The 27,421-nt window shown below is 33.7% G+C and overlaps 1 protein-coding gene across 1 annotated transcript; it reads right to left on the bottom strand.

The window, feature by feature from the left end:
- On the bottom strand, nucleotides 1–26,585 carry LOC124364865. Its single transcript, XM_046820659.1, has 10 exons — nucleotides 26,401–26,585; nucleotides 17,376–17,459; nucleotides 15,480–15,607; nucleotides 13,701–13,827; nucleotides 11,778–11,895; nucleotides 10,240–10,360; nucleotides 9,735–9,858; nucleotides 6,091–6,202; nucleotides 5,703–5,817; nucleotides 1–207 (listed from the first exon to the last, which is right to left on the bottom strand). The coding sequence occupies exons 1-10, from the start codon at nucleotides 26,457–26,459 to the stop codon at nucleotides 116–118; spliced, it is 1,080 nt and encodes a 359-aa protein (XP_046676615.1). The 5' UTR covers nucleotides 26,460–26,585; the 3' UTR covers nucleotides 1–115.
- Between the last annotated feature and the right edge of the window lie 836 nt (nucleotides 26,586–27,421).

The following is a 27,421-nucleotide window of genomic DNA, read 5'->3' as shown; positions in this document are numbered from 1 at the left end:
TATAGTTACTAAAAAATATATTTTCACACAAAATGTACATAAAATGTTGAAAATTTAACCATGTCTTGAAAGCATTAAGAGTTTCACTCATCTTGGACTTCCAGTTGAAGGGAAGTTATTTAAAAAATAAACCAATCAAATCTTTGACCCCTTGGAGAGTAAATGAGGGAACAACCTGGGGAACTTCCAACTTGCTAATGTTTGACTCTGAAACAAATACGCAAGTTATTACATTTTTGAACTTTTTTCACAACATGTTTTTTTTTTAAAGCAATATAAGGATACACATTTTGAAAAGAATTCTATATCTACACTGTCTGTCTATATGGAAAATAATCTTTCTCACTAAAGTCCCATATTACTTTTGTTTGGGTGTTAAAACTAAAATGTATGATGTAATCATCTGAGAGGATATTTTTAAAGTATCAACATTTTGATGGTTTGCAGTCATTGTATGTATAATTATATATAATACATAAATACAATACAATACATGTGGACTAAATCAGAACAAATAAAAATTTGAATCAAAAATTCTTTCTGTTAATTAAATAATGATTATTGCATAATTTGTGAGTTTCTTATTATTGCCTTAGTCACTCTAATAAAGCCTGATGTAAGTATTGTAATAAATTTATTTCATATAAGTTAATCATTTTATGAATATGATGAATCCATTATCTGTAGATTAAGAAATTCGACTTCAAATATTGCAACTCATTATGTTTTATCCAGAAACAATATTAAAAAAAAACTATTTCTGTCTTTACTATTACTGTTTTTAACCCTGTTGCCGCTATCAAGAGAAATTTTAGTAAATAAAAGCACCACTCACTTTAATACACCAAACATTCCTAATTACAACCAGCTCTATTTCCATGATCAAGTTTCAAGATTTTATTAATCATTAATACAGTGATGCAATAGATTTTGTCAATACTAGCACACACACACACACACACACACATATATATATATATATATATATATATATATATATATATATATATATATATATATATATATATATAGAAATGAATGTTTGTGTGTTTGTCCTTTATGGAATCGTAAACTATTTGACCGATCATTACGAAAATTTGTATGTGTATGTATTTTTCCACGAAGAAGGTTTCTATGCTATGTCTATTGATGTAACTCGCCTCCAGGTGGCGTTGCCAAAGATAATAGTTTTCAAAGCGCCTGCACATTATAAACTGCAATTACGAGACAGTTACGAATATTTAATAGCCAAACACTATTTGAAGGCGCTAAGTTATTATGTATATTTGTCTTTAAGATACATTTCTGATTGAACTTAAAGTTTTAGTGTTAGACCACTTTATAATAAAGTACATGTACGTGTACAATGGCTATAAACATATTTTCTTGATCGTGGCAACAAGGCAAACTCTACATCGGCGTTGTAAATATAATTCAATTAAACCAGAAGTTCACATACAGGGGCAAAGCTTACGAAAAGCGTGCAAAGCCACGGGAAACAGCTAGTACTATATAAATATAGATATGAATAATTGTTGTAAAATTTATAATAGCAAAAAACGTAAATTATTAGCATATATAAAAACATACATTTACAAATAAATAATTGATATACAAAAGTTAACAACATAAAAACTGTTTTTATGGGTGATACATGATATTATTTCACTCCTTTGCTCAGAAGGTAGGAGGTCTTGAAAATAATACAATTATAAAAGTACAAAATTTAAAACATGCATAAAAAATAAAAGTAATTTTATACTGTTTAGAAAATAAAATCTATCACCTGCAAAATATTAATGAATAAATGTTACTCAAAAATGTAATATTTGCTTTAATTCTCTCCCATCCGAAGGTATCTTCGCCTTGATGTGGCGGGTGGGTCTTGCGTGCTCCAACGACCTCAAGAGCTATACCGCGGTAGCGTAGCTACTGGTAGGGCCTCCCTTGCCGGACAGGTCTTCGTGAGGTAGGAGCCAGACTAAGAGAGATACCCCTGGTCCTCCAGGTTGGGGTTGAGCGTTGGGCTGACGACCCGCCTCATAAAAAAATTATTGTTACGAAATCACCAACAAAGAGTAGAAACTGGACGGAATAAAACGGATAAAGACCCGCTTTGCTTTAAACAATTACGATTTGGTACGTGGAATGTAAGAACACACTGGCAGCACCAGGGGCGAGTGACATACTAGCAGAAGAATTGCACAAGTATAACATGGATGTTTGTGGCACTTCAGGAGACCCGATGGCCCCTGGCAGGGAGAATTAACACCAAAGATTATTTAATTTATTATAGTGGCTGTGAAGATGACAGATACCATGGTGGTGTGGGTGGTTGCTGTAAACAAGAGAATTTCGAGGCTGTGATACATTATGAAGCAATTAATAATAGATAGTGCAATATTAGGTTAAGGGGAAAATTTAGTAACATATCTCTAGTTCAGCTTTTTACGCGCCAACTGAAGAAGCAGAAGAGGAAGAAAAAGATAACTTCTATGGTCATTTTGGACGAACTGGTGGGTAGGTTACCAAGTTTTGATATGAAGATTATTTTAGGCGGACGCAAATGCCAAAGTAGGAAGAGAAGAAGTCTGAGACCTGCTATTGGAAAAGAGAGCCTGCACCAAGAATCAAACGATAATGGAACCAGACTGGCAAGTTTTGCAATTGCAAAATGAATATAAAATAGGTAGCACGATGTTCCCAAGAAAAGATATACACAAATATACATGGACATCACCTGGTGGAAACAACAAAAAACCAAATTGACCACGTGATCACAGACCAAAGGCACAAAAGTAGTATAACTGATGTTCGAAGCATCAGGGGAGCGGAATGTGGAACTGACCACTCATTAGTTTTTAGTCAAAGTGTGTCAGCGAATAGCAATCCAGAGAAGAAAGGAAGTAAGGCAAGAAAGAAGAATAGAAGTGGGTAGACTTGAGCTTAAGAATATTGCTGATGAATTCAAATTGAAACTGGAGAATAGATTTAAGCCCTGGAAGGAAGACATGGAGAACAATGAAACGGTAGAATGCCAAATGGTCTAATTTTAAGGAAGTAGTTCTGAACACAGCAGAAGAGGTATGTGGTAGTAGGAAGAAGAGAAACAAAAAACCATGGTTTGATCAGGAATGCGAGCAAGCTCTGAAAAGACCGAGTTAAAAGGAAAATAACGTGGATGAATAGTAACAGGGTAGAGGATAGAGAAAGCTATAATGAAGCAAATAGGGAGGCAAACAAGTTGCTGCTGAGGCGGAAAAAAAGACTGTATCTGCATAGAATTGCTTGACAAGGCTGAGGAAGATAATACAGCAAATAACGCAAAGGACTTCTACAGGAAAATAAGATTCTTCAAAAGAGGTTTTACCCCATACCCATATGGGGTAAAAAAACAGAAATGGAGAGTTGGTGACAGAAAGTTACAAAAGTTATAGAAGATGGAGAGAGTACTTTTGCGATCTACTAATGTAGAGGACCAAACTAGGGGACGAAGAGCAAAGTTGGTGAATACTATCATGTTCAACCAAATATAGAACCACCAACCATAGAAGTAAAGGATGCAGTCAAGCGCTAAAGACCAACAAAGCTCCTGGGAAGGATGAAATAACAGCAGAATTCTTGAAGAAAGGAGGAGAAATAATAGTGGAAAATCTATGGAAACTAATACTTTGTATTTGGGAGAAAGAAGAATGCCAGCTGAATGGCAAGAAGCAATAATAATACCTATACACAAGAAGGGGTGAAAAAGAAGAGTGTGGTAACTACAGAGGCATCTCACTACTCAGCCATCCCATATAAAGTTTTATCCAAAATTGTTTTAAACCGACTTGAACATTATACAAATGAAATAATCAGGGAAGAAACAGGCAGGGGTTCCATAAAGGGCAGATATCAACCACAAATCAGATTTTCATTTTTTCAAAGAAATATTAGCTAAATACTGGGAATATAATAAAGAATTTTTTTGCCATATTTATTGACTTTCAAAAAGCATACGATAGCATAATCAGAAAGGAGTTTGTGGACACAACTAGATAAATTGTGGCATCCCAAGAAAATTAATAAACTTAGTTAAGATGAGTGTCACAGAGTCAAGAGGCTCAGTAAGAATTAATGGTCGGGACTGGTGTACCTTTTTGGGATAAACTCAGGAGTCAGGCAAGGAGATGGTCTTTCTACAATCTTATTTAATATTGCCATGGAAGAAGCAAGCACTTCAGAGTGTAGCAGAGAGGGATTTAGGGGTGGAAGTTGGAGCTAAACTAAACATCCTGGCTTTTGCAGATGATGTTGTCATATTTGCAGAAAATGTAGATGATTTGAGGTCACTAACTGGGACTATTTATGAGTGAGGCAGAGAAAGTGGGTTGAAGACGAATGATGCAAAAACTAAATATATGCACTTTAGAAGGAATCAAAATCAAAGAGGAGGACCCCCTACAAATTGATGGGCATTGTTTTCGAAACAAGTGGAGAACTTTAAGTACCTTGGGGTCACAATATCAAATAAAACACAGATGAACCAGAGATACAAAAATAGGATCAACTCAGCAAATAGATGTGCATATGCATGCAATAGGATACTTTCAAAAACCAAATCTCTCTCTCACAAAACTAAAACTAGAATATACAAAACAATTATATGTCCAGTGCTTTTATACGGATCCGAAACGTGGAGGCTAAATAAGAAGGATGAGAAAAAGCTTCTAGTTTTCCAGAATAGAATTTTACGTAAAATTTATGGGCCATCATATGAACAAGGGGTATGGGAGAAGAAAACATAATAGAAGAAATCAGGGAGCTCTACAATTAGTACGGATGTAATAGGAGAAATAAAGTGCAGAAGACTCCGTTGGGCAGCCATGTTTTGAGAAGAGAAGAGAAATGCAAACTGAGGAGGGTAATGGTACGGTAACCCCAGAAGGAAGACGACCCCGTGGGAGACCGAAAAGTGAGATGGTGGGAACCAGGTGAAGGCTGATATGGAGAGAAGGTGGGCGCTCCATAGGAAGATGCGGAGGACCGTTCAAGATGGAGGAGCTTTGTTGGTGCGGCTAAATATCACCTCCGATATAAATGGCCCTGGGAGTAAGAGTAAGAGTAAGTAAGTAATTCTCTAGTTTGAGTTAGCTCATATACTGGGTTAGTGAAAAAAAAAAAAAAACACATTGCTATAGCTATTATGTGTGGCTTGTCAAAGTCTGTGGAAGTTCATTACAAGGTAATGCATTTTTACAGCAACTATGTTAGGTAAAAGGTAGGAGTACACCACACTACGTATCATTTAACAGGCTTCGCTGAGGTTCAATGCAAATTTTGAAGTTTATAAGAACAATAGATAACTATACTGCAAAGAAATTTTTATATTCCCCTTGGCAGATAAAAGAGAAACTGTCTAAACATACTGAATGATAGGCTTCAATGGCAGCCTATAAAATTTCATGGTTGGACATACACCACCATAGGAGTCGTTTTAGTCTATGTAGAAATGAAGTTTCAGGCAAAAGTCAACAGATGTAATCTCTCTTTTAAGATATCTTTCTACATAATATTCACTAATGCTCACCCAATGAAATGAATTCACAGATATAACAAATTGCCACTATGGTATTTTTTACATTGAAAAGTGGTGAGACAAAGTTGTCATTATAAAGTTATCAAGGACTATTTCTCCAATTACAAATGATCAAATTTAATACCTGCACCACTGCCTCCTAGTTCAGGGTTCGGAATTGTACCATCAGGCAGAGTTTGTGTAACAGTCCTTTGTTCTGTTCCATCAGGATTGCGTATTATTTCTTCTGTCTGAACCACCTAGACAGGGAAAAATATTGTAATGGTAATAGGTTTTTTTTTATAATTTTAATACCCTAAGATACCAGTTATGGATTATACCAGTTTAGTCAATATCATCATGACTAAACTGGTATAATTGTTATATACACAACTAATCTTCAGATTACATATTGGACACAGGAGACAATAATAGTAGATAAATTTGGTCTAATAATTAAATTTGTTTAAGTTCATTTCTAAGTACATATATGTATATATATATATATATATCTACAAATAAGGAGCACCAACCCCATTAGGCATGGTGATCTTGCGTCTTGTAATACTCTTGAAAGAAAAGTTCTGCTTGGGGTCTGTCTCTTTTGGGAAGGAAGGCAAACTCTCAACGCCAGACTGCAAAATCCTACAAACACACAATCAATTATTTTATAAAATAGTTTAATTACAGTAGTTTGGTAAGGTTCAAGTGCATATATTTGAAATTAATACAATAAAAATTATATATAAATAATATAATTTTGTTTATAGTTAAATTATTTTCTGATTAAAACCTCTTTAGCTTGTAAGTATAAATTACACTTTATTTAATTACAAATGCCGATCAGAAAATAGTTTCTGCTATGAAATAAAAATTCAAGTAGTACAAATGTTTTATTTTATTACTTTTAAAAATTTTCTACGTAGTCTCCATACACATTTAAGCACTTGTCATATCGTTTTAACCATTTTCAGAATATCCTTTACATAATAGTCTTCCACCTGGGAATATAGCCAACAATACCCAGTGGCGTTTTAAAGCAGCTCTTCATCATCGGTGAAGCACTGGGATGCAACCCACTTCTTCATGTAAAAAAATTAAAATCTCTAAAAGCCAAGGCTGGGCTATAATAGACAATAGACAATTTCTTTATTTACATATTCATAGAGAATAGTACATGCGTCATAAAACAAAAGTTGTGGTTAGTAAAATTTATACAATGGAAATAGTTTTTGTGTCATAGTTATATAATACAAAGTTGATACAAAGTTTGATGTCCAGAGGGAGCTCTTGTCTTGCGCTGCACTGTGTCAGGTGCTCAAGAATTCTGACTCTGAATAGTAGGGCCTTTCTTGCAGCCATTTTGTTAGTTGGTTCGCAAAACACTGAGGTGGCTGGTTTCTTAGATGATCGGGCAGGTGGTTGAAAAACAGCGCTCCTTGGTATGAGGGTTTCTTCTCAGAGAGGCTTAAGCGGTGTAAGGGCAGGGCGAAGTTTGTGGCATTTCTTGTGTTATATAGATGTAGTTCCTGATGTCTTAACTGCTGTGAAGTGACTGCATGCAGAATGGTTTCCCGGATGTAGAGTGAGATTGTTGTGAGAATTTTTAGTTGTTTAAAAGATTCCCGGCAACTTTCCTGATGGTGTAGTCCTGCTGGGCATCTAATTGCTCTTTTTTGTAGAGTAAGAATCTTTCCCATGTTGGACACTGTTGTTCCTCCCCATGATACTATTCCGTATCTTAGGTGCGTTTCGAAAAGAGCAAAGTAGGCAACTTTGGCTACCTCCATGCTACATACTTGTTTAATTCTGCGAATTACATAGATACTTGAGGAGAGTTTCTTACTTAGTTGGTCTATGTGGGGCTTCCATGACAATTTCGAGTCAATTGTGATGCCTAGATATTTGGTCACATTGCTTACTTCCAGGTCCGGGAGAGGTGCTAGGTTTGTAATTTTGTTTTTTGTGTTGAAAACTATTTGTACGGTTTTATTTTCATTTCATTATTTCATTTTCATTATAAGGCAGATTGTCAAAAACATCCAACTCGAACTAGGCTAAACTTTTTTTATTCAAGCTGTATGTGGTTGAGTATTGACATACAATAACACACCATTGAAATAACTACGACCCTTGTTTTGGATTGCTGTTCTTAGCCTTTTCAAAGATTCACAGTAGATCTCAGAAGTGATGGTCTTACAGAGCTCGGGTGAAATTAACAAGCAAAAAGGCTCACATTTGATGGGATCTGTAGTGGCATTTATGATTTTGAAATTATAACCAAAAGGTTGTCTAGGACATGAACTAGACTGATATGAAAATTACCCCCTCCCACTACCTTCATGTGCTACACAAACCAAAGGTTACTTTCTGGTTAGCATTCATAAATACCCGAGTACTTATTCGGAATGTATGTTCTGATAAGTATTTTACAAGTGGATCGAAATTAGTTAATTTTAAGTTTATTGAATGTTTATAAAACTAAGTAAGAAAGCATAATTAATGTTTTTTTAATTTGAACTATCCATAAGATAAAAAATTTCTCTAAACTTAATTGTAACAATTACATAATATCTAATGGACAGAAAATGTACTGAGTACTCTAATAACAAGTTCATCAACATTAAAAAAAATTAATCTGAACACAGATGTAAACCAATTACTTGAAGTATTTGTCCAATTTAAACCCCTGTCCAATCACATTAAAGCTCTTTTAATTCACACAGTATGTAACACAATTTAAAGACTGGAAAACAAAGTCTTCATGATATTCCTGTGGATTTGATGAAACAAGCTGTGAATTTCATTGCTTCACCCCTTTGTATTATAATAAATAGATCATTTGAGACTGAATATGTTCCTTACCGACTTAAATATGCAAAACTAAAACCGCTTTTTTTAGTAGTATGCACAATCCAGGAAACTATAGGCCAGTGTATATTTTTCTTTTTTCCAGATTATTAAAAGAAATTAGTAAAAGATCAAATATGTTTGTAAATGAGCAATATGGTTTTAGAGCTGGACGAAACAAATTTTGTGGCTATTGCGAATTTTGTGTATAGAGTGGAGAGGGGTCTTGTGGCACAGCTGTTGTCCAAGGCCTTTGACGGAGTGATACATTAAATCCTCTTGGATAAAATTCTCTATTACAATTTTTCTTTCTCTAGTTGGCATCGGATCGTCTCTTATCTTTCGCCTGGCTATTGCATATTTTGTGTATAGAGTGGAGGGCTTTTTATGAATTCACATAAACTCAAATCTAAAATAGACAGAATATTTTCAAATTTTGGAAAGAAAGCTTAACTCTGCTTGTTTTCAGATTTATATCTAAATCTTGAGAAATGTTGACTTACAAAAAAATTATGATTTATTATGCTATGTTTGCTTCCATCATGCAATATGGCATTGAAGTTTGGGGAAGTTCTAGTTGGTAGGAGGACATTTTTAAAATCCAAAAGAAATATTTAAGGATCAAGACGTTTTACAAAAAAAGAACTTCTTGCAAATCTGTTAACCTGTTCATTGGTTTATGTGCTGAGATGTTTACTGTTTGTGAGGCAGAATTTCGAGCTTTTCTTTGCAAATCACTTACCATAATTATTATAATATAAAAAATAGATATATGTTGCTTGTTTGTTACAGCATTCACAACAGTATCTTGGAAGAAAATTATTGAATAAGATTCGCCTGCTAGATTTAAATCAATCCAAAAAGATCATAAATTTAAAATCAAAGTTTCAGTTATGTAAAAAGAAAAAAATATTACTCTATTGAAGAATATCTGTGTGATACAATAATTTGATACATTTTATTTTTATAGTGGTGTTTTATAATTTAGTAACTTTATATAAATTACATTCATAAATTTTTACACTTTACTTTGACGATGTTTCAAACTGAAACTAATATTAAGTTCTATGAGTATTTTATACCTTGACAGTGTTACCTGTTATTCCAGCTGAGCTTGATTAACAACAATGTTTACCATGTAAATTGTGGCAATAAAGAATGTCTGAATAAAGTAAAGTGACTTCCATGAGTGTAAAGGACTTTGTCCACTGTTCTAATGCAGATAGGAGAATCTTGCTATGACATCAGTTGGCTTTATCAAACGAATAGATAATGTTTGTTTATGTACTATCCATTGTCAATAACAAATGTAAAAAAATGTACTTACTGTTTATCAAGATCCTTGTCAATCTTTGCATCATGTGGATTCAACTTCTCATAACCAAATTTCAAAAACTCATCTTTTGAGGACTTCTCATGTTTTTCAGGGGTATTCAGATTATCAAAGAATCCTAAAAACAGTAGATTTGGCAAATTCAGATGTACATTTTTCTCTATTATCATCTTTAATACTATAGAAATTTAATTTCAAAACATTGTAAAATACCAAACTACTAAACCGATAATACATCAGAATATCAAAGGATCCGACAGAATGTAACAAAAGGGTTATTGCACAAATAGTCAAACTGCCCTTTTGCCTTTTGTCCCAAAAATCAAAGACCTCTTCCTTAAACCAGAGGAAAACTAAAACTGTGCCTTAATGACCAAATAAAAATTTGTACTATGTGTCATTCATTTACAATGTGTAATTATTTCAAAAAGATCAAGTTCAGTGTTTAGTTTGCCTACTTATTTTCTGTTCTACAACTGTTACTGCAATCCAATGTTACCTCTAGGCTTCACAACAGGAACATCAAAAAACGTCACATCAAGACCATCAGATTTAGTTTGCGACTCTGTTCTCTCTTCAGTACCATCTGAGTTTCTGATAACTTCTTCTGTTTTTACTGTCTGAAATGAAATAAGTAAGCTACTAATATCAAATAATGTATGACAAATATTTCTAATATAAACACTTTAAAAGTTAAAGAAATTTCAGTTTCATTGCCTTCTTTTATTCACCCTTCCTTAACCTTTTGATTGCTGTAGTCAAGTATAATTGCAAGCAGAGCACTTGCCATCATAGCTACTGTTGAGTATTCTCCCACCGCGCTATCGGCGCTCTGGCAAAGACACGTGAGCTATTTTTCCGTGCCCATCAGCGGTCTGATGTGTGTTCTAATTGGCAGAGAATTGGAGTAAGATTTTATGTTTTGTGAGGGGTGGGTGTGGAAGGAGGGGAATGGGGGTTGGCAGGAAAAAATGAGACATGAATTCTGGTACATGTGTGGGAGTTGCAACTTTGCTTTATGTGTTGTTCTATGGTTTTCAGAATATCATTTACTAAAAAAATTCCAGTATTTTATTCTAAAATTATCCTATAGTAAAACAACTGAGGAATAAACTGTCTTATTTATATCCAGATCAAAATAACCCTATACACTTTCAAAGATTGTTACAGGTGTGAAATCTAAATACGCTAGAAAATAATTAATAAAAGCAACAAAATAGCTATATACAACATATATATTTAACAAAGGTCGGCTAAGAAAAACCCAGCGCAACTATTAACTCGGACAGGTGCATAACCTACAGCGGTCAAATGGTTAATGTGCTGTCTGACGGCACCAGATTGTGAACAAAAGTGACTGTGCACTACAAGGAGACAATGTGTTATTAGACATGTACAGGTATTCGTGAGACAGAGGCATCGACAATGACTGGTGATTAATATATGTTTGACCTGACCAATTTTGTAACCAGAAAATTACTTAAAACACTACTTTGCTTAACTTACAAAGGTTATTAATATTAGAGTTGGAGTGTAGAGCCTAGAATAAGGCACTATGCATATACTTTTGTGATTTCAAAACTTACATTAATTGATTTGCATACACAAAAGTGTGTTCCAACACATTGGTTGTGAGTGAATGTGCCCTCTCCTCACCCCAAACTGTAACCATGTTGAGCTAGGCTGGGTTTAAGTTAACAAAAATGTTTGTATGTTATTATTAAATTTATTTTTAAAAGTAAAATTCAAATGATTCAATATTTAATTCTTTTGTTGCAAACTACAATTATTTCTTAAAATACTGATATTTTTTAATGTCTGTATCTTCAAAATAGATGAGAAGTGATTAAAATAAAAAAAAAACCCCTTAAAAAACTGCAAAAAAGTGCCTGCCATTTTGGAAAAAATTATGATTATTTCCAGGGTGAAAAAACTACGATTTATTGAAACCTGCACTTGAATGTCCACTTTTTATAGATATCTGATATGCTTATTGCTTGTAGTAAAAATAATTTGTATATTGATGAGACAACTCACCCCATCTGGAAGAGTGACAGTTTTCCGAACTACACTCCTGAACGAGGAAAATATACGAGGTTGTGCGAAATTGTCACGTAATGGGTTACTTGGCACCACAGGTTCAAGTCCTTCTGACCTAGTCACAAAATATCAATTCTTACAGACAAAATATTGCTAATGTCAAAAAAATGTAAACTTATATTGCACTATAACTTGTTAATTTTATAAGACGTTTGTTCTTAATTGTAAATAAATAAATATAAAGTAAAGGTTGATGTTTACCAACTAGTGAACAAATTTGTTGCAATTTATAGAATCTGTTCCTCCTGTTGTACATCTTGGTCAGAGTTCAATGTGAATGGCTTAAATGTTGCAAATACAAATAAGATTACATCTTAGATTTTCAAGATTGCATTTCATCTTTGGCCTCTCTTATACACAGCAGTAGCAGAAGTTGACTGTGACTGCTAATGCTGATTTGAAATAGACACATTTTGCAACCACTGCCGCTGCTGATTTGTTGAGGTGGTGAGTACAGTGTTGCCAACTTGCAGGCAGTATGTGTAGTGGCAGCAAAATGGACCCATTTACTCTGTATTGCGCCTGTAGGGCTGTTGGGGTCCCTTCAAGGCAAACTGCAAGAGAGGAGGAATCGAGAAGTCCATTAACAGTACGAAATATACAGAGGGTTTATACACAAGTCTGTACAGTCAGAATAGAAAAGAGCAAGGAAAGTTTTCAATTACTTCTGCATGTCAGTGTGTTTGTTTAGTGAGTTGATTGTTAGAGTTTCACATGCAACATAGATACAAATCCTGAGATTATCCTATATGTTAGTTCCTGAACAAATCCAGCTGAGTTATGAAAATAAAAGTTATTTTTTAGCTGTACTTTTTAAAAATAAAAGTTGATTTTTAGCTGTACAAAAATTTTAGATGTAAAATTTCTTTAACTTTTTTTGTAAAACAATGAAGTGGAGCAGGGAGGAGGTGCTATTGCCAGGGCTATTACATGTGAAAATTACTTTTCTAAAATTTTATTACACACTAAGACCAAGAAATTCACATGAAAATTACCTGAATTTTAGCAGTATAGTGCTCTTACTGAGTGGTGCTGGTAATCGTGAACTGGATGAACACTATGTGAATAAATGCTTTCATTTAAGTTAATGCTATACCACAATTATTATTGTCTCCAATTACAAGTGATAATGTTTTTAAGTGGTTGCAACCAAACATCTATTGACAATCACTCTTGTCAAATAAATAATCCTGTTTCGCTCTGAGCATATAGAGTTACAGCAGCTGAGCAACCCCTACTGCTATCACTGTACTTAAAAGAAGCCTTCTTTCCTGTTCTGTTATATACTAACAATTTATCTTATTCATTGTAATAGAATAATAGTATGCGTGTACTATATTCAGCATGATGAGTTCAATGATTTTACTGATTGTACCTTTAATAACTTGTGGTAATTGGTTCCAACAATCTAATTCAATGTTTAGTAAGTCACATTATACAATGGACATTAAAATAAGGTACAATATTTGTTTGTTCATTGTGTATAGTTACGTGCCAGTTTCAATTGTTTCTCTCTTTTGAATTTTGAGAATGTCAATAAGATTTTCTTTCTTTCTTGTCTTGTAAATGCATATTCTATGGTAAACACTTGAATATATAAAAGAAATTAAATTAATCTCTGTGCAGATTTAATAAACAATAACGATATATTTCTGAGAGCAAACAATTTTGAAGCCATTCAATGTCTTATAAGCTCATTCCACCATAAGTTTTCATCCATTTTGTATAAAAAAAATTCTTTTAAAATATATTAAAAAATATTACTTGGCCATGTACAATATTTTAAAGAAAAAATGTAAATAGAAGGTACCTAAAAAGTGAAATAATATTATTAATTTCCTAACAAGAATTCAGCTGTACCTTTTACTGGAGTCCTCAACGGTTCCATCATTGGGCTGAGGCTTATTTATCCCTGGTTTTAGGTAATGATCTCTTGGGCTCTTGTTCTCTTCAATAGCAGGTACAGTATTTGAAAAACTAAAGGAATCTGTAAAAACAGTTTACAATAGCAACCATTAGACCAATAAACAAAGAAAAGATGTTGAACACAATTAATAGTCCACGAAGCGAGAAGAAATTTGCATTGTATAAGAACAAAAACTGTGTTTTCTAGAAATTGATAGAGACATTACCCTAAGAAATAAATTGATTGTCATCCCCGTTTGTTTTGGTGGAGGTCAAAATGGAAGGGTATCAAAAGGGTTAAAAATATAAAAAGGATAATTATTTTGTCAGATGATATATCTTGGCATGACACATTTAAACCAACAATTATACACATATACAATAATCACTTATTTCCATTAAGTACCAATAAATGTACAATAGGCATTGCCAAAATTACTTAACCTACACTAAATATAATATGCATTGTAATAAAAATAAAAATATTCAAATTCTACTAATTAAGATCAGTTATAAATTATTAAAATGTTAACTAACAAATAAAAAAAAAATACTAACCATTAACAATGTCACATATACATAAAATAAATAAACAACAGGATATAGTAATACATACACAGTAGTTCACAATACATACTAGAGAGTCAAGAATACAAGTTATTGTGTAGTCAGACTTGTAATATGGTACTCAGTAATGTACTCATGTAGATAAACAACAAGATACAGCGTTATTTAACGTAAATAAAAGTTAATTCAGCATCAGCTATCCATACAGACCCTTTCAGTCAATTCATCTAGTTGTGTGACGATGGTAAAGCTACGTGTCTGACGGTCAGTTTTAAGGTTGTCTAGCTAGAAAAAATAGTCTTAAAAAAAATTATTGTTCCAAATTTTTAACTCTTCAATTCCCTCATATTTTGAGCTCCACCAAAATTATCATGGCTGACGATTAATTTCTTTCGCAGGAAGGATAACTCTATCCATAAAAAAAAAACTAGGCTGTGTGTTTATTTAGTGTAAAGTGGCTCTTGGCTTGTTGATAGTAAACCTTAGCCATGAAATGAGCAACACTGTACTCTTAAGATGATGTTTCATAGTAGTTCTCAGCACTATAAATGACAGTGTCATTCTACTATCATTATGGTTAGTTTTGTGTTGCGGTGATTTGCATTGTTTCAGAGACATATTTCATATGAGAAAAATCAGGTGATGATGAAAGTGATTTATCTATGATAAAATACCACACAATGTTTTTTGGCATATATTACTCGTAATTATAATAATGAATCGTACGTTGCAGTGAGACAAGTAATAGTTATTCAAGTTTACGTCACTATGGCACCTCCACTTCAAACAGATAATCATGTCTTCAATCAACTGAGCCAAAAATAAACATAGAAAACAAGTTCACAATTACGAATTTAGGTGAAAAGTATAGATATAATTATAAAAAGTAATATACCATAAGTGTCTATTACACAAGTATTTGTTTGTTTAAAAAATGGGCTTCATTTTATTCGTTATGTCTAATTGCTAAAAATGTAATAAATAAATTACTACACCAAATGTTTCCAACCAAAAGTTTTCCATGAATTAATACCTTAATTAATGTGGAGGCTTATAAGGCAATAATAAGCACCCTTCTGAATATTTTGGTTGAATACAATCAACACAAATTTATAACCTGTCTAATGCAGGTTTAAAAAAAATCTATATTACTTGAAAAGATTTTACCTGGTCCAAAAAGTCCTGGGAATCCAAATGAAAACGCTTTGAAAACATCGTTGACTTGTTTCTCAAAAAAGCGATGCATCTCCTCTGGATCACTAGTTATTCTGATATCAAAAAAAGGATTGGCATCTCTGTAAATAATGACATTGCTATTACTCCCAGAATTGCTACGGCATAACCCTGTTGAAACAAGAATTATAATTTCCTTAACAAATAGAAGGAAAATTGTTTATAACATGTTTAAAAAATACACTGATTTGTAAGCAACTGACTATACCAATGTATATTTTATAAATTTTATCAAATTATAAAACATTAAAGAAAGGTATATTCTACTTGCAGAAGTTATGGGTTAATATTATGGCAAATATTTTACAAGCAAATATGTATATCTATATCATGAAGGCCTAACTGTAGCCTAGGGGAAAGTCTGCAATTCTCTAACTGAGATGTTCAATTCTCTGGTAGATTAACACATAAAAAATGTGCACAAGGGTATGATTTGTTCTTTTTAACCTTTATTAGTTTAAATTAAAAACAAAAATTGGTATTGAAAAACCCCCAAAAAAAGCTAAAGAATCGCTAAATGAAGTGTACTCATTTTAATTGAGCTATATAAAACAACAGAAAATAAAAAGCTTAACATATTACAGACATTTGTGGTGAGCTAAGTAAAAGTCATGCTGTGGCTAGCCTTTTTCGACCTTTAACAGATACTTTTAAACATATTTTGTATTGTCTCAAAATATTGTCTTGTCTGAGAATATTTATTTTGATGTGCAACAGTAATTTGTTAGGTAAATTATTTGAAGAACTGACAAGATTACACAGTTAAGCAGTATGGTATAATGATGCTAATAACATCTCTTTCCAAAAAATATGAAACTGTATATGTAGAAGAAAATAGTAAATCATTCATTATTCTCATGAACACTGTCAATGAGGTCAGTCTACCTGAACTTGTTTCTAGTGATCCTCATTACAATGAAGAAAATGAGTTATTTACGAAACTTTTGAAATCCATGACCAACTGTTACAACTTTTAAAGAGCCCAATTATTCTCCAATAGTGTGGAAATTTGATCAGCACCAAGTTCAATATTGCAGTGATATTGATTAAGCTAATATAAAGTATATGGAAAACAGTCTAAATGGCATATTTTCTTCATGAAGACGTTTCTGTTATACAACGATTTTAAAGTATCTGCATTATATAAATTCTGTGTTTAAGACATTTTTAGACAGTCAAATCTCGAATGCAACTGCACTGATAAGAATAAACCACTCACTTGCACAGATGAACCAAAAAGTCAGAAAACCAGATTCAAAAGTTTATGAAAAAGAATATTCCTCCATACATTGATAGATTTCTTTAGGCAACTAAATGTCAAGTTCTATTGCACTGATTTTTAATGATTAATTTTTCACAAAAAAATTCTCGTTCTACAGATTTACAGACTTTAAAATATTTTGGTAAAAACATTTCAAATTTGCAGCCGTAATGTAGATCAGTGGCAGAAATGTACTGTCCGGTTAATGTGAACATTGTTTAATGATTTGAAATATTTGTAGTAGGGAGTTTGGCGGTGAACATGAACATTGCTCTGAAATTTTAAATGACAGGTTAGAATCTTTAATTACCCCTAAGGATAATTTGCAAACCGATTGATTTTAGGACTGGAGTTGTTGAATGAGACCTCTGTTGCACATAACTGTGGTTGGAATGTAGAAGATTCAAATTGAGAATAAGTGGTGGGTGGCCAAAATAGTGGCCACATTATGGAGGTTTCATTACATTTTTATTAATATTTAATCATTATTTCGTAGACCTTACAAAATTTACGTTATTATATTTCTTGACTTTACTAAAGTAGCTTATTCAATGCTAAAATCTTTTTACCTCATACTGTCTTCATCACTAGATTCCCATGGAGAAGACCTTGGTTGGCCAGTCCAATTCCTGGTATCGTCATGGTCAGGAGGCCTACAAATAAGTGATTATTATTAGATTTATAATTACGTCATTTAAAATGGCCAGACTAATACAATTTGACATGGATAAAAAAAGAAATTAAGCTTCCAGTGTGACAGTATATTGAGGATGGGTGAGGGAAGGAGCCATCTTCAGCCGAAATGTAATGGTGCAGCCACCATGATGAGGGATAATGGGAACTATCTCAGTCATAACACCTTGGAAGAAGTGAAGGCTTCTTCTGTTTAAGCTTCTAGCAATCAAAGCGTGCAGGTAATGGCACTCACTACATTTAGGCTAAAAAAACATCTTACACTGAGGGAGACCCACACACTCCAAAAGTCTTTCTCTGTGTGCTGGCAATAAAAGTGAATATAGGATTTAGACCCTAAAGAAAATGACTATTTCACTTGATCTATTGATTTATAGATGTAAAATGGTCTCAAAGATGCCTACCTATGTAACAAATTTAACAATTAAGCTTACAGAATAGAGCTTTAAGAATTTTGCTTACTCTGCCTGTGTCAGTTGGATCATACAGGAAGCTTTAATAAATTGGAGATAGTAAAAACTACATCTGAAAGTTGAAGAGACAATAACGATTAATCTACTTAGGCATTATATTAATAGAACACAAATTAGCTTCTACACTATCTATAACAATATTGTTAAAACATTTGGTGCAATAAAGCCTGAATATATGAAGTTATGAATATTTAGTTATTTTCTATGAATACAAACAAAGAATGACTATAAGAGTTGTATTGAGTTGACACAATATAGAGAGGCTAAACCTCCCAGCAACACGAATATCGCCAACCTCAATAACCTCAATTGACTGTTTGTTGTACCAACATCCACCACGAAGATATTAATGCAGAAGTAATGAATACAAGAATATCAGACCACACTGGGCAGGTTTGCACTATAAATTAGTAAGATGCATCCTCTTCCCACGTTTGAGCAAAAAAAGTTTGTAATACAAATTTGCTCAAACTAAAACTACCCAAAATCAGAATGCTATATTGAACATCTTCAAGACAAGAATTGATGTCATTATACATATTTGTACATGTATGTAATAAACATTGCAAATTATTGATATAAAAGCCAAGATTGTTTTACAATTTACTAATCGTAATTAGGTAGTAATAGAGAAAAATTCTTCTATTGTGTAGTTGGACTTCTACAAGCATGTTGGCCAGTCATTTCTTGAATTTCTCTCGATTTCTGTTCTTGATGTTAGGAGGGAGTAGATTGAGAAATCTTGAACCACCGTAGGAGGGCTGTAATGACTCATTTCATACACCCATCTCACATTCATATGAATACTTAATTTAATTTAGAAATTTATTAGTAATAATAATTAAATAATTAAGGAATAATTATTTATAAATTGTCTAAAATTTTAATACAAACAATAATAAATACAAAATTAAATACCGTATATCAAAATTAATCAAAATTCACCTTATTACATATAAAACTCAAAAGTTATAAAGTGAACTAAAGTCAGTGATACAGTGTGCAGGGATGATTGTTGAAGAGTGAAGAGAGCAGAGGTTTAAAAGTTGAGAGGAGAGAGGGATATAGAAGAAGTGAAGCAAGATTATTATTTTAAATAAAGAAACTGGTTACATTTTATTCAGCAGTATTTCATTCAAAAGAAAGGTTAATTTATTAAATTCATATTATCACTGAAGTACAAAGAAGCAGAAGACAGACATTGGGTGAGAAAATTCCTTTTGAATTTAACAGTGATCCATTGGAAGAATATAAAACCCAGGAACATTCGATTTGGCTAACAATTCAAAATTAATATAATTAAAATTTAACAAAACTATTTTTTAAAATTACAATATCTTTTATAAAAAACAATACCTAATATTTCTATTTCATTAAGCCAGCACGACCACCCTGCCCTAAAATTTAAGAACTGTATTTAAAAAAATTTACCATTATTGTATCCTCCATCTTGTTTCAAAATTCAAACCTGTATGTCAATTTATCATCATTAAAGTTCACATTTGTATCATACTGAGTTATTTGTTATTTCTAGCTATAATCATCAGAATACAAATTAAGTTTAACCATTTATTTAAAGTGTATAATAGTAATAAATATTACAGGGCTTCTTGTTGTGGTATTGTGCGCTGGCAAGCAAAGTTATTGGCACGCTTTATGTAATGTTCATGGTTATCCCCTCTCTTTGGCATATTGCAATTAAGAGCGAAGTATGTTGCCTCTAAAATGTATAGGGATGCTACCGTTTAGGATTGTTAAAGTCTTGAACATTTCTCTGCAGCTGTCATGGTGTTGAAGATTGGCCAAGATTCTCATTGCACACTTTTGTAAGATTAAGACACGATGTAGGTACTCGTAAATTACGTTGTATGTAAACTTCCACATTACTTATTCCATAACGAATATGTGAATAAAAAATAGGGAGTATATGCAATTATCGTAGCAGTTGTTATGCAACGGTCTACCTTTCTGAGATGAAGTCATGTTGTCTCTCAGGAAGTAAATCATTATGCCTTAAATGGTCAAGAAGTCTTAAAAGAACCATTTTCTCCATCACTTTGGAGACAACTGGTACCAGGGAAATAGGTCTGTAATTGTTGACTTTAGTTTTGCTTCCTTGCTTTAGTAATTTAGTATTTTAGATACGTTGATATTCTTTGTTTGAAGGTTATTTTTGATGATGGAAGGGTTGTGAAGGAAACAGGATTTTTCCGGACATTTGCCATCGTTCAGTGAAACAAGAAATCAGTAACACTACGTTTCGAGATCTGCAATCTGATCTCTTCTTCAGGTAAAGAACTAACCTAATACATAATTACAAACTAGGTTAAAATAAACAAATCTTACCAAAGCGTTGTGGCATGCCTAAGTCAGGAATCACAACCTACCATGTTGTTTGTCAACTTCACTAACTGTATAATGTATAAACATGCACTTAATAAAAAACTATACACAACACTAATCATTAAAACTGAACTACAGAATACAGGTCACAATACGTCTTCATTCGTCTACTAACCACCTATGACTGACCAGAGGGCACTAGCGAATGGTAATCGTCACGGCAGACAAAAACAAGATGGCAGAAATAAAAAGGAAGGGGGACAGGAAAGGGTCCTTTCGTTATTATTGGTTCATGCGAGATGAAATCTTCTTAAAACCATATTGTGACTCTGCATTGGTTTATTACAAATATCTGATCCGTTTGATACTTTTAGTTTTCTCTTTAGTTCATTTTTTAGAATTGGCAACCAAAGCGGCCTAAACTCGACTGATGGTTGACTGATTGGTTGGTCTGCCAATTTAATGTATGTTGCCTCAATTAATTTCCTTTTGAAGAAATGTGGTTCCCGATGTATTATGTTGGCTTCATCCCAATTCATATGATGGTCTTCGGACCAACAATGGTGTGCAATTTTTTACTTTTCTGTGAGAACCTTTCTCGCGTTTTCTTTGCGCTCTTTTATCCTTACGTTTAATGGTCTTTTTGTCTCGCCTATGTATTTCCTATTGCAACTACATTTTATACTGTAAACACAGTTTTTGGAATCCTGGGTGCCATTTTTTGGTTTTGTTTTTACGAGACTTTGTCTAAGAGTGTTGTGTGTTTTAAACGCGGTTCTAATGTTGTACTTTCTACCTACTTTTCTAATTTTCTCCGATAATCCCGGAGAATTTATATCATAAACGTTTTATGATATAAATGCAACTGTACATTCTGCTACTTATCAAAGTTAATAAACAAGTAATATTTGAAATGCGTAGTAATAAACCACCATGTCAATGATTAATGATTAGTGTTGTGTATAGTTTTTATTAAGTGCATGTTTATACAGTTAGTGAAGTTGACAAACAACATGGTGGTTGTGATTCCTGACTTAGGCATGCCACAACGCTTTGGTAAGATTTGTTTATTTTAACCTAGTTTGTAATTATGTATTAGGTTAGTTCTTTACCTGAAGAAGAGATCAGATTGCAGATCTCGAAACGTAGTGTTACTGATTTCTTGTTTCACTGAACGATGGCAAATGTCCGGAAAAATCCTGTTTCCTTCACGTTGATATTGATTGATAGTTCTGTTATTCGATGTATAAAGTATCGATGATTGTAATAAGCAATATAAAAACTGGGTCTGCTTATCATACTCTGCCCCAGATTAATTAATTTAAACAATAACTTCATTCATCTGTGTTAATTAAACACATTTTCAGATTGTAAACATAATATTTTATTTAAAAATTTTTTTATCCGAATAAAAATGGAAGTTAAATTTAGAAAACTAAAAGAAATCATAGCATTGAAAGCTGATAGATTGTGTTTTCTATCAAGATGTTGGTTTTGATTTGAGGCTTCTTTATCTAATATATATACAACCGCATGTGTAACTGACTGACTCACTCACGTATACTAATTCTAACCTACTTCCAGATGAGTTAGAGACTTGAAATTTGGTACACAGATAGCTTTCCACGTGTAACCACCAGGAAAATCCCGAAAAGTGAGAATTTTTCATTTTCAACCCCTCAAAAAAATTCCCAAAAAATCGCGCATTCTTCACCCCTGCAGGCATTTTTTTGTAAGCCCGATAGCGGGCGAACCGTTGGAGCTAGCTCGGATCTGACGAAAAATTCATAATCAGGAATGAGGTGAACTACAAAAAAGGTCCAGTGACTTTTTGCTCTATCTTCCATGGTTAAGCGACAAAACGCTCGAACATTTGAAATTCCAGAGATTTTTTTCGATAAAAATAATGTTTCAAGCCCGATAGCGGCCGAACCGTTGGTCGTAGCTCAAATCTGATTGACCCATCAAATTAGCAAATTGCGCGATCTACAGAAAAGGTCCAGTAACTTTTTGCCCTATCTCGATTGGTTTGGCCGAAAAACGTGATTATGTACAATTTTGTTGTAACTTTTACGCGAAACTTTTGTTTTTGGGGTCGATAGCGGCGAAACCATTGGTCGGAGGTCAAAAATAAGACTAACGTTTTATTTAGAAAATAAGATGACCTACAAAAAAGGTCCAGTGACTTTTTACTATATTTCCCTTAGTTTGACCGCAAAACGCGATTAAGTGAAAATATTGGACATTTTCGCCTAAAAATTTTACATTCCGGGCTTGATAGCGGCTAAACGGTTGGTCGTAACTCAAAACAAATTTTAAACGGGATTTAGGAAATCACGTGATCTACAGAAAAGGTTCAGTGACTGACTTCGGGAGTTGGCTGAGCGTTAGCTAAGCGTCAATAGTAGATAGGGACAGAGGAATATTTATTATGTTCACAGACACAATACCCTCTAAAAAAGGCCCAAGTGTGTCATTAACCCCCGGTAATATTAACCCCCCCCCCGGGGATTTCCTGGTATGACCTGATAACCTCCTGTACATTCAACCCCCTGATGTGTTAACCCCCCTGGTAACATTAAACCCCCCCAGGGAATTTCCTGCCATGACCTCATGTCCGAATTTTACCAGTCACCAAATCTCTTAACCCCCCCCCCCCTGGGAAGATCCTGGTATGACCAGATAACCCCCTGGAGACTTATCCCCCGGTAACGTTAACCCCCCCTGGGAATTTGTTCATATGACCAGACAATATCCTGACGAAATTAAACCCCCTCTTGTCTTAACCTCCTTAACATTAATCATCCACCCAGGGAATTTCTCGCCTTGACTAGATAGTCTCCTGGTGATATTAAACCCCCTGTTCGACTTAAAATACTGCCTTGAGGTCGGTTTTTATTATGTTTATACTAAACAATTCAAGATAGCTGACCCGTGCAGACTTTTCTCTCCCGAGCTCATTTCTGGCTAAACCATAGGTCGTAGATCAGATCTGAGGGCACAATCGAAAGACAAAATTAAATTTCCAACAAGAAAGGTCCAGTCACTTTTTGTCGTATCTCTAACGGTTTAACCGCAAAATGCCCTCAAAGTCAAAAGTTTTTACGAATCCGGAAAAAAATCTATGAAAAAGGTCAATTTTTAAATCCCTTGTCATTTACTTAATGTCCGGACTTAAACCAGTCACCGAATTCCGCTTATCCCGAATTTGCAAGCGTTTACTTTGGGGGCCTGGGGGCGTAGCCCCCAGCGAGCCGAAGGCGAGTTATTTAAATAAGATTGTTTGTCTATTACATGTCAATGGTTTGTTTAATGGTTATGGTTCCTGTATTATTTATCATAAGATCACTTTATATATTAAATTTATTCTTTAAATTTCAAACTAGCAAACACTTGACTTTCATTTAGTTTTTTTCAAAATATGTTGATAATGATTTATAGTTCTATTATTCGATATATGAAGTATTGATGATTAAGTAAAAGCAATATAAAAACCAGCTCCACTTATGTACTCTGCCCCTCATTTGTTCTCTCATCACAAATAACTTTGTTTTTTAATAATCTAAATGTCAATTTGTGTTTATATTTGTGTACTGTGCTTTGTGTTATCTATGATTTTCAGCATTATCTGTTCCCAATAGCTTATCTAAATATTCAGTGGTCAAAACAGCTTAGTAGCTTTGGGACGCTCCTGTGCAGTAGACTTTTAATTGTGTTTAATTGTGGATTACGTGAGCATTTAAAACATTTGGAAATTAATTTATTCCTTTTTAATTGCTCATCACGGTTTTTCAGAGTTTTAGTACGAGTTCGTTGTATACTTATGTGTTATTTTTAGATTGAGAAAAGCTATTTTTATTTATGTGATTGGAAGCTACCATGTGATATGTAAGTAGATAGTGCGTAGCCTACAAACGAAGTTTTGGTATGTTACTTGTTTTTATACAGAATTTATTCGTTTATTGAAAGTGGGGTTCAATTTGTTTGTATTATTTTCAAATTTATTCTTATCCACACCAGAAAGGAGATACACATTATAAACCTATTGCTATAATCATACTTAAAAAACAATATAAGGTTATAGGATATGAAACTGACAAATAATACATTTTAGAACATTTCTAGAACTACTTTTCTTGCAAGATAGTAAGAAGATATGTTTAGATGAATTTAAAATATTGGTTTGTTTTTTTCAAATTGCGTTTCCTATAAATCAGTAACGGCCCTCTGGGGTGTTCGTGATCAGACCATTTAGAATTTCGTATTTTAGTGATAGGCACTACCTAGAGGGCTGTTTTTTGTATGTCACAATCAACAAGGCGCAGCACCCATGGTGCTGCAGTATCTTTTGCAGTGATGGCCATAGACACTTGTATCAGGCTGATTTTGAACTTTTATTCTTAGAAGGTCTAAATGAACAAAATCATCTTTTATTTGGGTCTATTTCCCCTGATTTTAGCATTATTGTTATGTTACATATCTACAGAAGGGGTAACAACTGGGTAATTATCATATTAACGGCCGGGGCGGAAAAATACGAGTTTTGCGATAAAAACTTATTGGAATCGTCATATAGAACAAAAAAGTATAAGGTTTGATGGGGTGGAAATGAGAAATAACGAAGTTCTAGAAAATGAAAAATTAAATAACTTTTCAGTAATATCTCCATGTTCTACATCCACGTCTAGCGTCACGTGACCTTTTGTGGCCAATGATTGAACCTCGTGATGACGTCATCGGTTGCGCCGCCATCTTTGCAAACGTAAATGAAAAATAATACAGAAATGAGCAGAATTTTGATCAAAATAAATAATGTTTTTCTTAATTTCGAGAAAAAAATTAATTACGAGTGCCTCCGGCCATCACCTTTGGTGCTGCCCCGCGCTGATGTCAATGAAAGAAAAACATCCCTCGAGATAGTACCTATCAGTAAAATATAAAATACTAGAGGGGCTGATCAAAAATATAAATTGAAATGTAATGCAAAGGCAATTATGTAAAGTTAAAAAACTAAATAAATCATGAAAAACTCAAATATATAGATGGATCAGAGAACACATACCATTAGTGTGTTGGCGGATACAGCTGAGCAGCAGCAACAAAAAAGTCGTCTATCACAACGAAACGACAAAGTCTCCCGGTTTAAAAACACCACTCGACCGCACGACGAACACATAGACTCATTTTAAAAAATTCCATGTTCAATTAAAAAAGAGATAATTTGGTTTCGGTTAAAACGTGAACTCTTTACGTGCCCTACGAAACACTCCGACACACACAATTCACTAGGGTTGGTTGAACTAGTGGATGGTTGATTCATCATTGTAAACGCACTCACTCAATCCGACCTACTGAACACGATATCTTGTGTAGAACTGACTCATGCCCCGGAGAACTCAGATAACAGGTACGTTATCAGGCTGCTATCAGTCCCGGCCGCAGATAATATTCAAGTAAACAGATTATCCAGACACAGCACACAAACTGAACATTAAAACATTAGGAACTTAACCACTTATCAATATACCCCCTAAAATCATGTTATTTGTCATTTGCACCCCATAGTACTATATATATTTTTTGTTCAGGAGGGTGAGCAGAATACGTTGGTAACGTCAAATTCGTGATTTGCCGCCCCGGCGTTTAATCTTACTGGTACGCAATGAAATATAACTCTGCATGAGAAATATAGTTCCACTTTTAATGTTCTATTACTTCATTATTTGTCATTTGCACCCCTTGAAGCCTTATATTGCTTTGTTCAGGAGGGTGATAGCAATAGGTTAATAACACGAAACTCATACTTTGCCACTCAGGCCGTTAAGTTTACAATAACTAAAATTACACCATAAGATAGAAAAGTAGGTAAAGATGGTATGAAATGAAGCCAATAAAGGATTTATGTTAGAAGTAAACGTTAATTTAGACTGAAAACGATATTCAAACCACATTATTGTTGAAGAAGGCACAAGGAAAATTCAAGGTTATTGTTACAAAATGAACCTAAACATGAACTAACACACAAACATTTATCAAATAAATTAGAAGACACTATTTTCCTGCAAGAAAAACTACGAGAATTTACCTTGTATTTTCTCCTCCTATATCATCAAACATTTTGTGAAAAAAGTCATAAAATGACATACCAATTTAATTACGCGTACAACACTATACAATGAAAGAGGTAAATTATATTACATCAGCTTTACACTTTAATGTAAACAAACAAACAAGCAGACAAATTGACCATTCCAAATGTAATACAGACGACACGACATCTATCAGTGTAGCCACAGATACGTGTTTGTTTTACCCGCCATTGAAAGCAAAATTCTCCGATTTTACCAATAACACTTAGTGATATCCCCACATAGGTATTGGTTTTGACTGTGCATATAACTACACTCAACTGTATTGGTTAGCAGAATATCTTATTTGAATCTGTCAAAAAATTTAATAAATCCTATTGCTTTATATTCAATAATGTATAATTCAAGTTATATCACAGGATACGATGAGTGATCTCAGTGATAGAAAACAACATGTTCAAATCTCAGACGTGCAGTCGTTGGAGGAGGGTGGGACATGACGTTACTCACGGGACCATCCTCAGCCTAGCCTACTACTATTTTTATTGTACTTCAACAACGATGGTTCATCGCTGCAGCACGGAAAATTCGTCAAGTATGCAGATAACACAACTCTCTGTTTCAACGCAAAACCAAACACAGAACTTGAAATGGTGACATTTACTGTACTCAATAAAACAATTCAGCATTTCAATGAGCTAAACTTAAACAAATCCAACAATCTCATTTTTATTACATTTTGTTTACTACAGATAGATTCAGATTTTATTCCAACAGTTACCTTGGACAAAACTGAGATTGGAGAATTCTACTCAACAAAATTCCTTGTAATACACCTTGATCGAGGGTTGACATGGGATTGTCAAGTAAACAGCGTATGTACAAAAATTGTCCTCATGCATTTATGTACTGAGATAAGTATCCAAATACTGCCCAATTAGGTGCTGATGACAGCGTATTATGGACTAGTCTACTCACACCCATCCTATGGGTAACTTTGTGGGGAGGTTGTGCAAA

This window comes from Homalodisca vitripennis, chromosome 6, assembly GCF_021130785.1.
Source record: "Homalodisca vitripennis isolate AUS2020 chromosome 6, UT_GWSS_2.1, whole genome shotgun sequence".
NCBI lineage: Eukaryota > Metazoa > Arthropoda > Insecta > Hemiptera > Cicadellidae > Homalodisca > Homalodisca vitripennis.
This window is presented reverse-complemented; position numbering and strand designations above follow the sequence as displayed.

What these genes read in the sequence shown, in the direction of transcription:
- LOC124364865 (XM_046820659.1), bottom strand. Translation starts at nt 26,459, where the DNA reads ATGTCATTTTATGACTTTTTTCACAAAATGTTTGATGATATAGGAGGA. An exon ending in ATAGGAGGAGAAAATACAAG is followed by an intron (nt 17,460 to 26,400) that starts GTAAATTCTCGT and finishes ACTTATTTGTAG; the next exon opens with GCCTCCTGACCATGACGATA. An exon ending in GTTGAGGACTCCAGTAAAAG is followed by an intron (nt 11,896 to 13,700) that starts GTACAGCTGAAT and finishes TTTTGTGACTAG; the next exon opens with GTCAGAAGGACTTGAACCTG.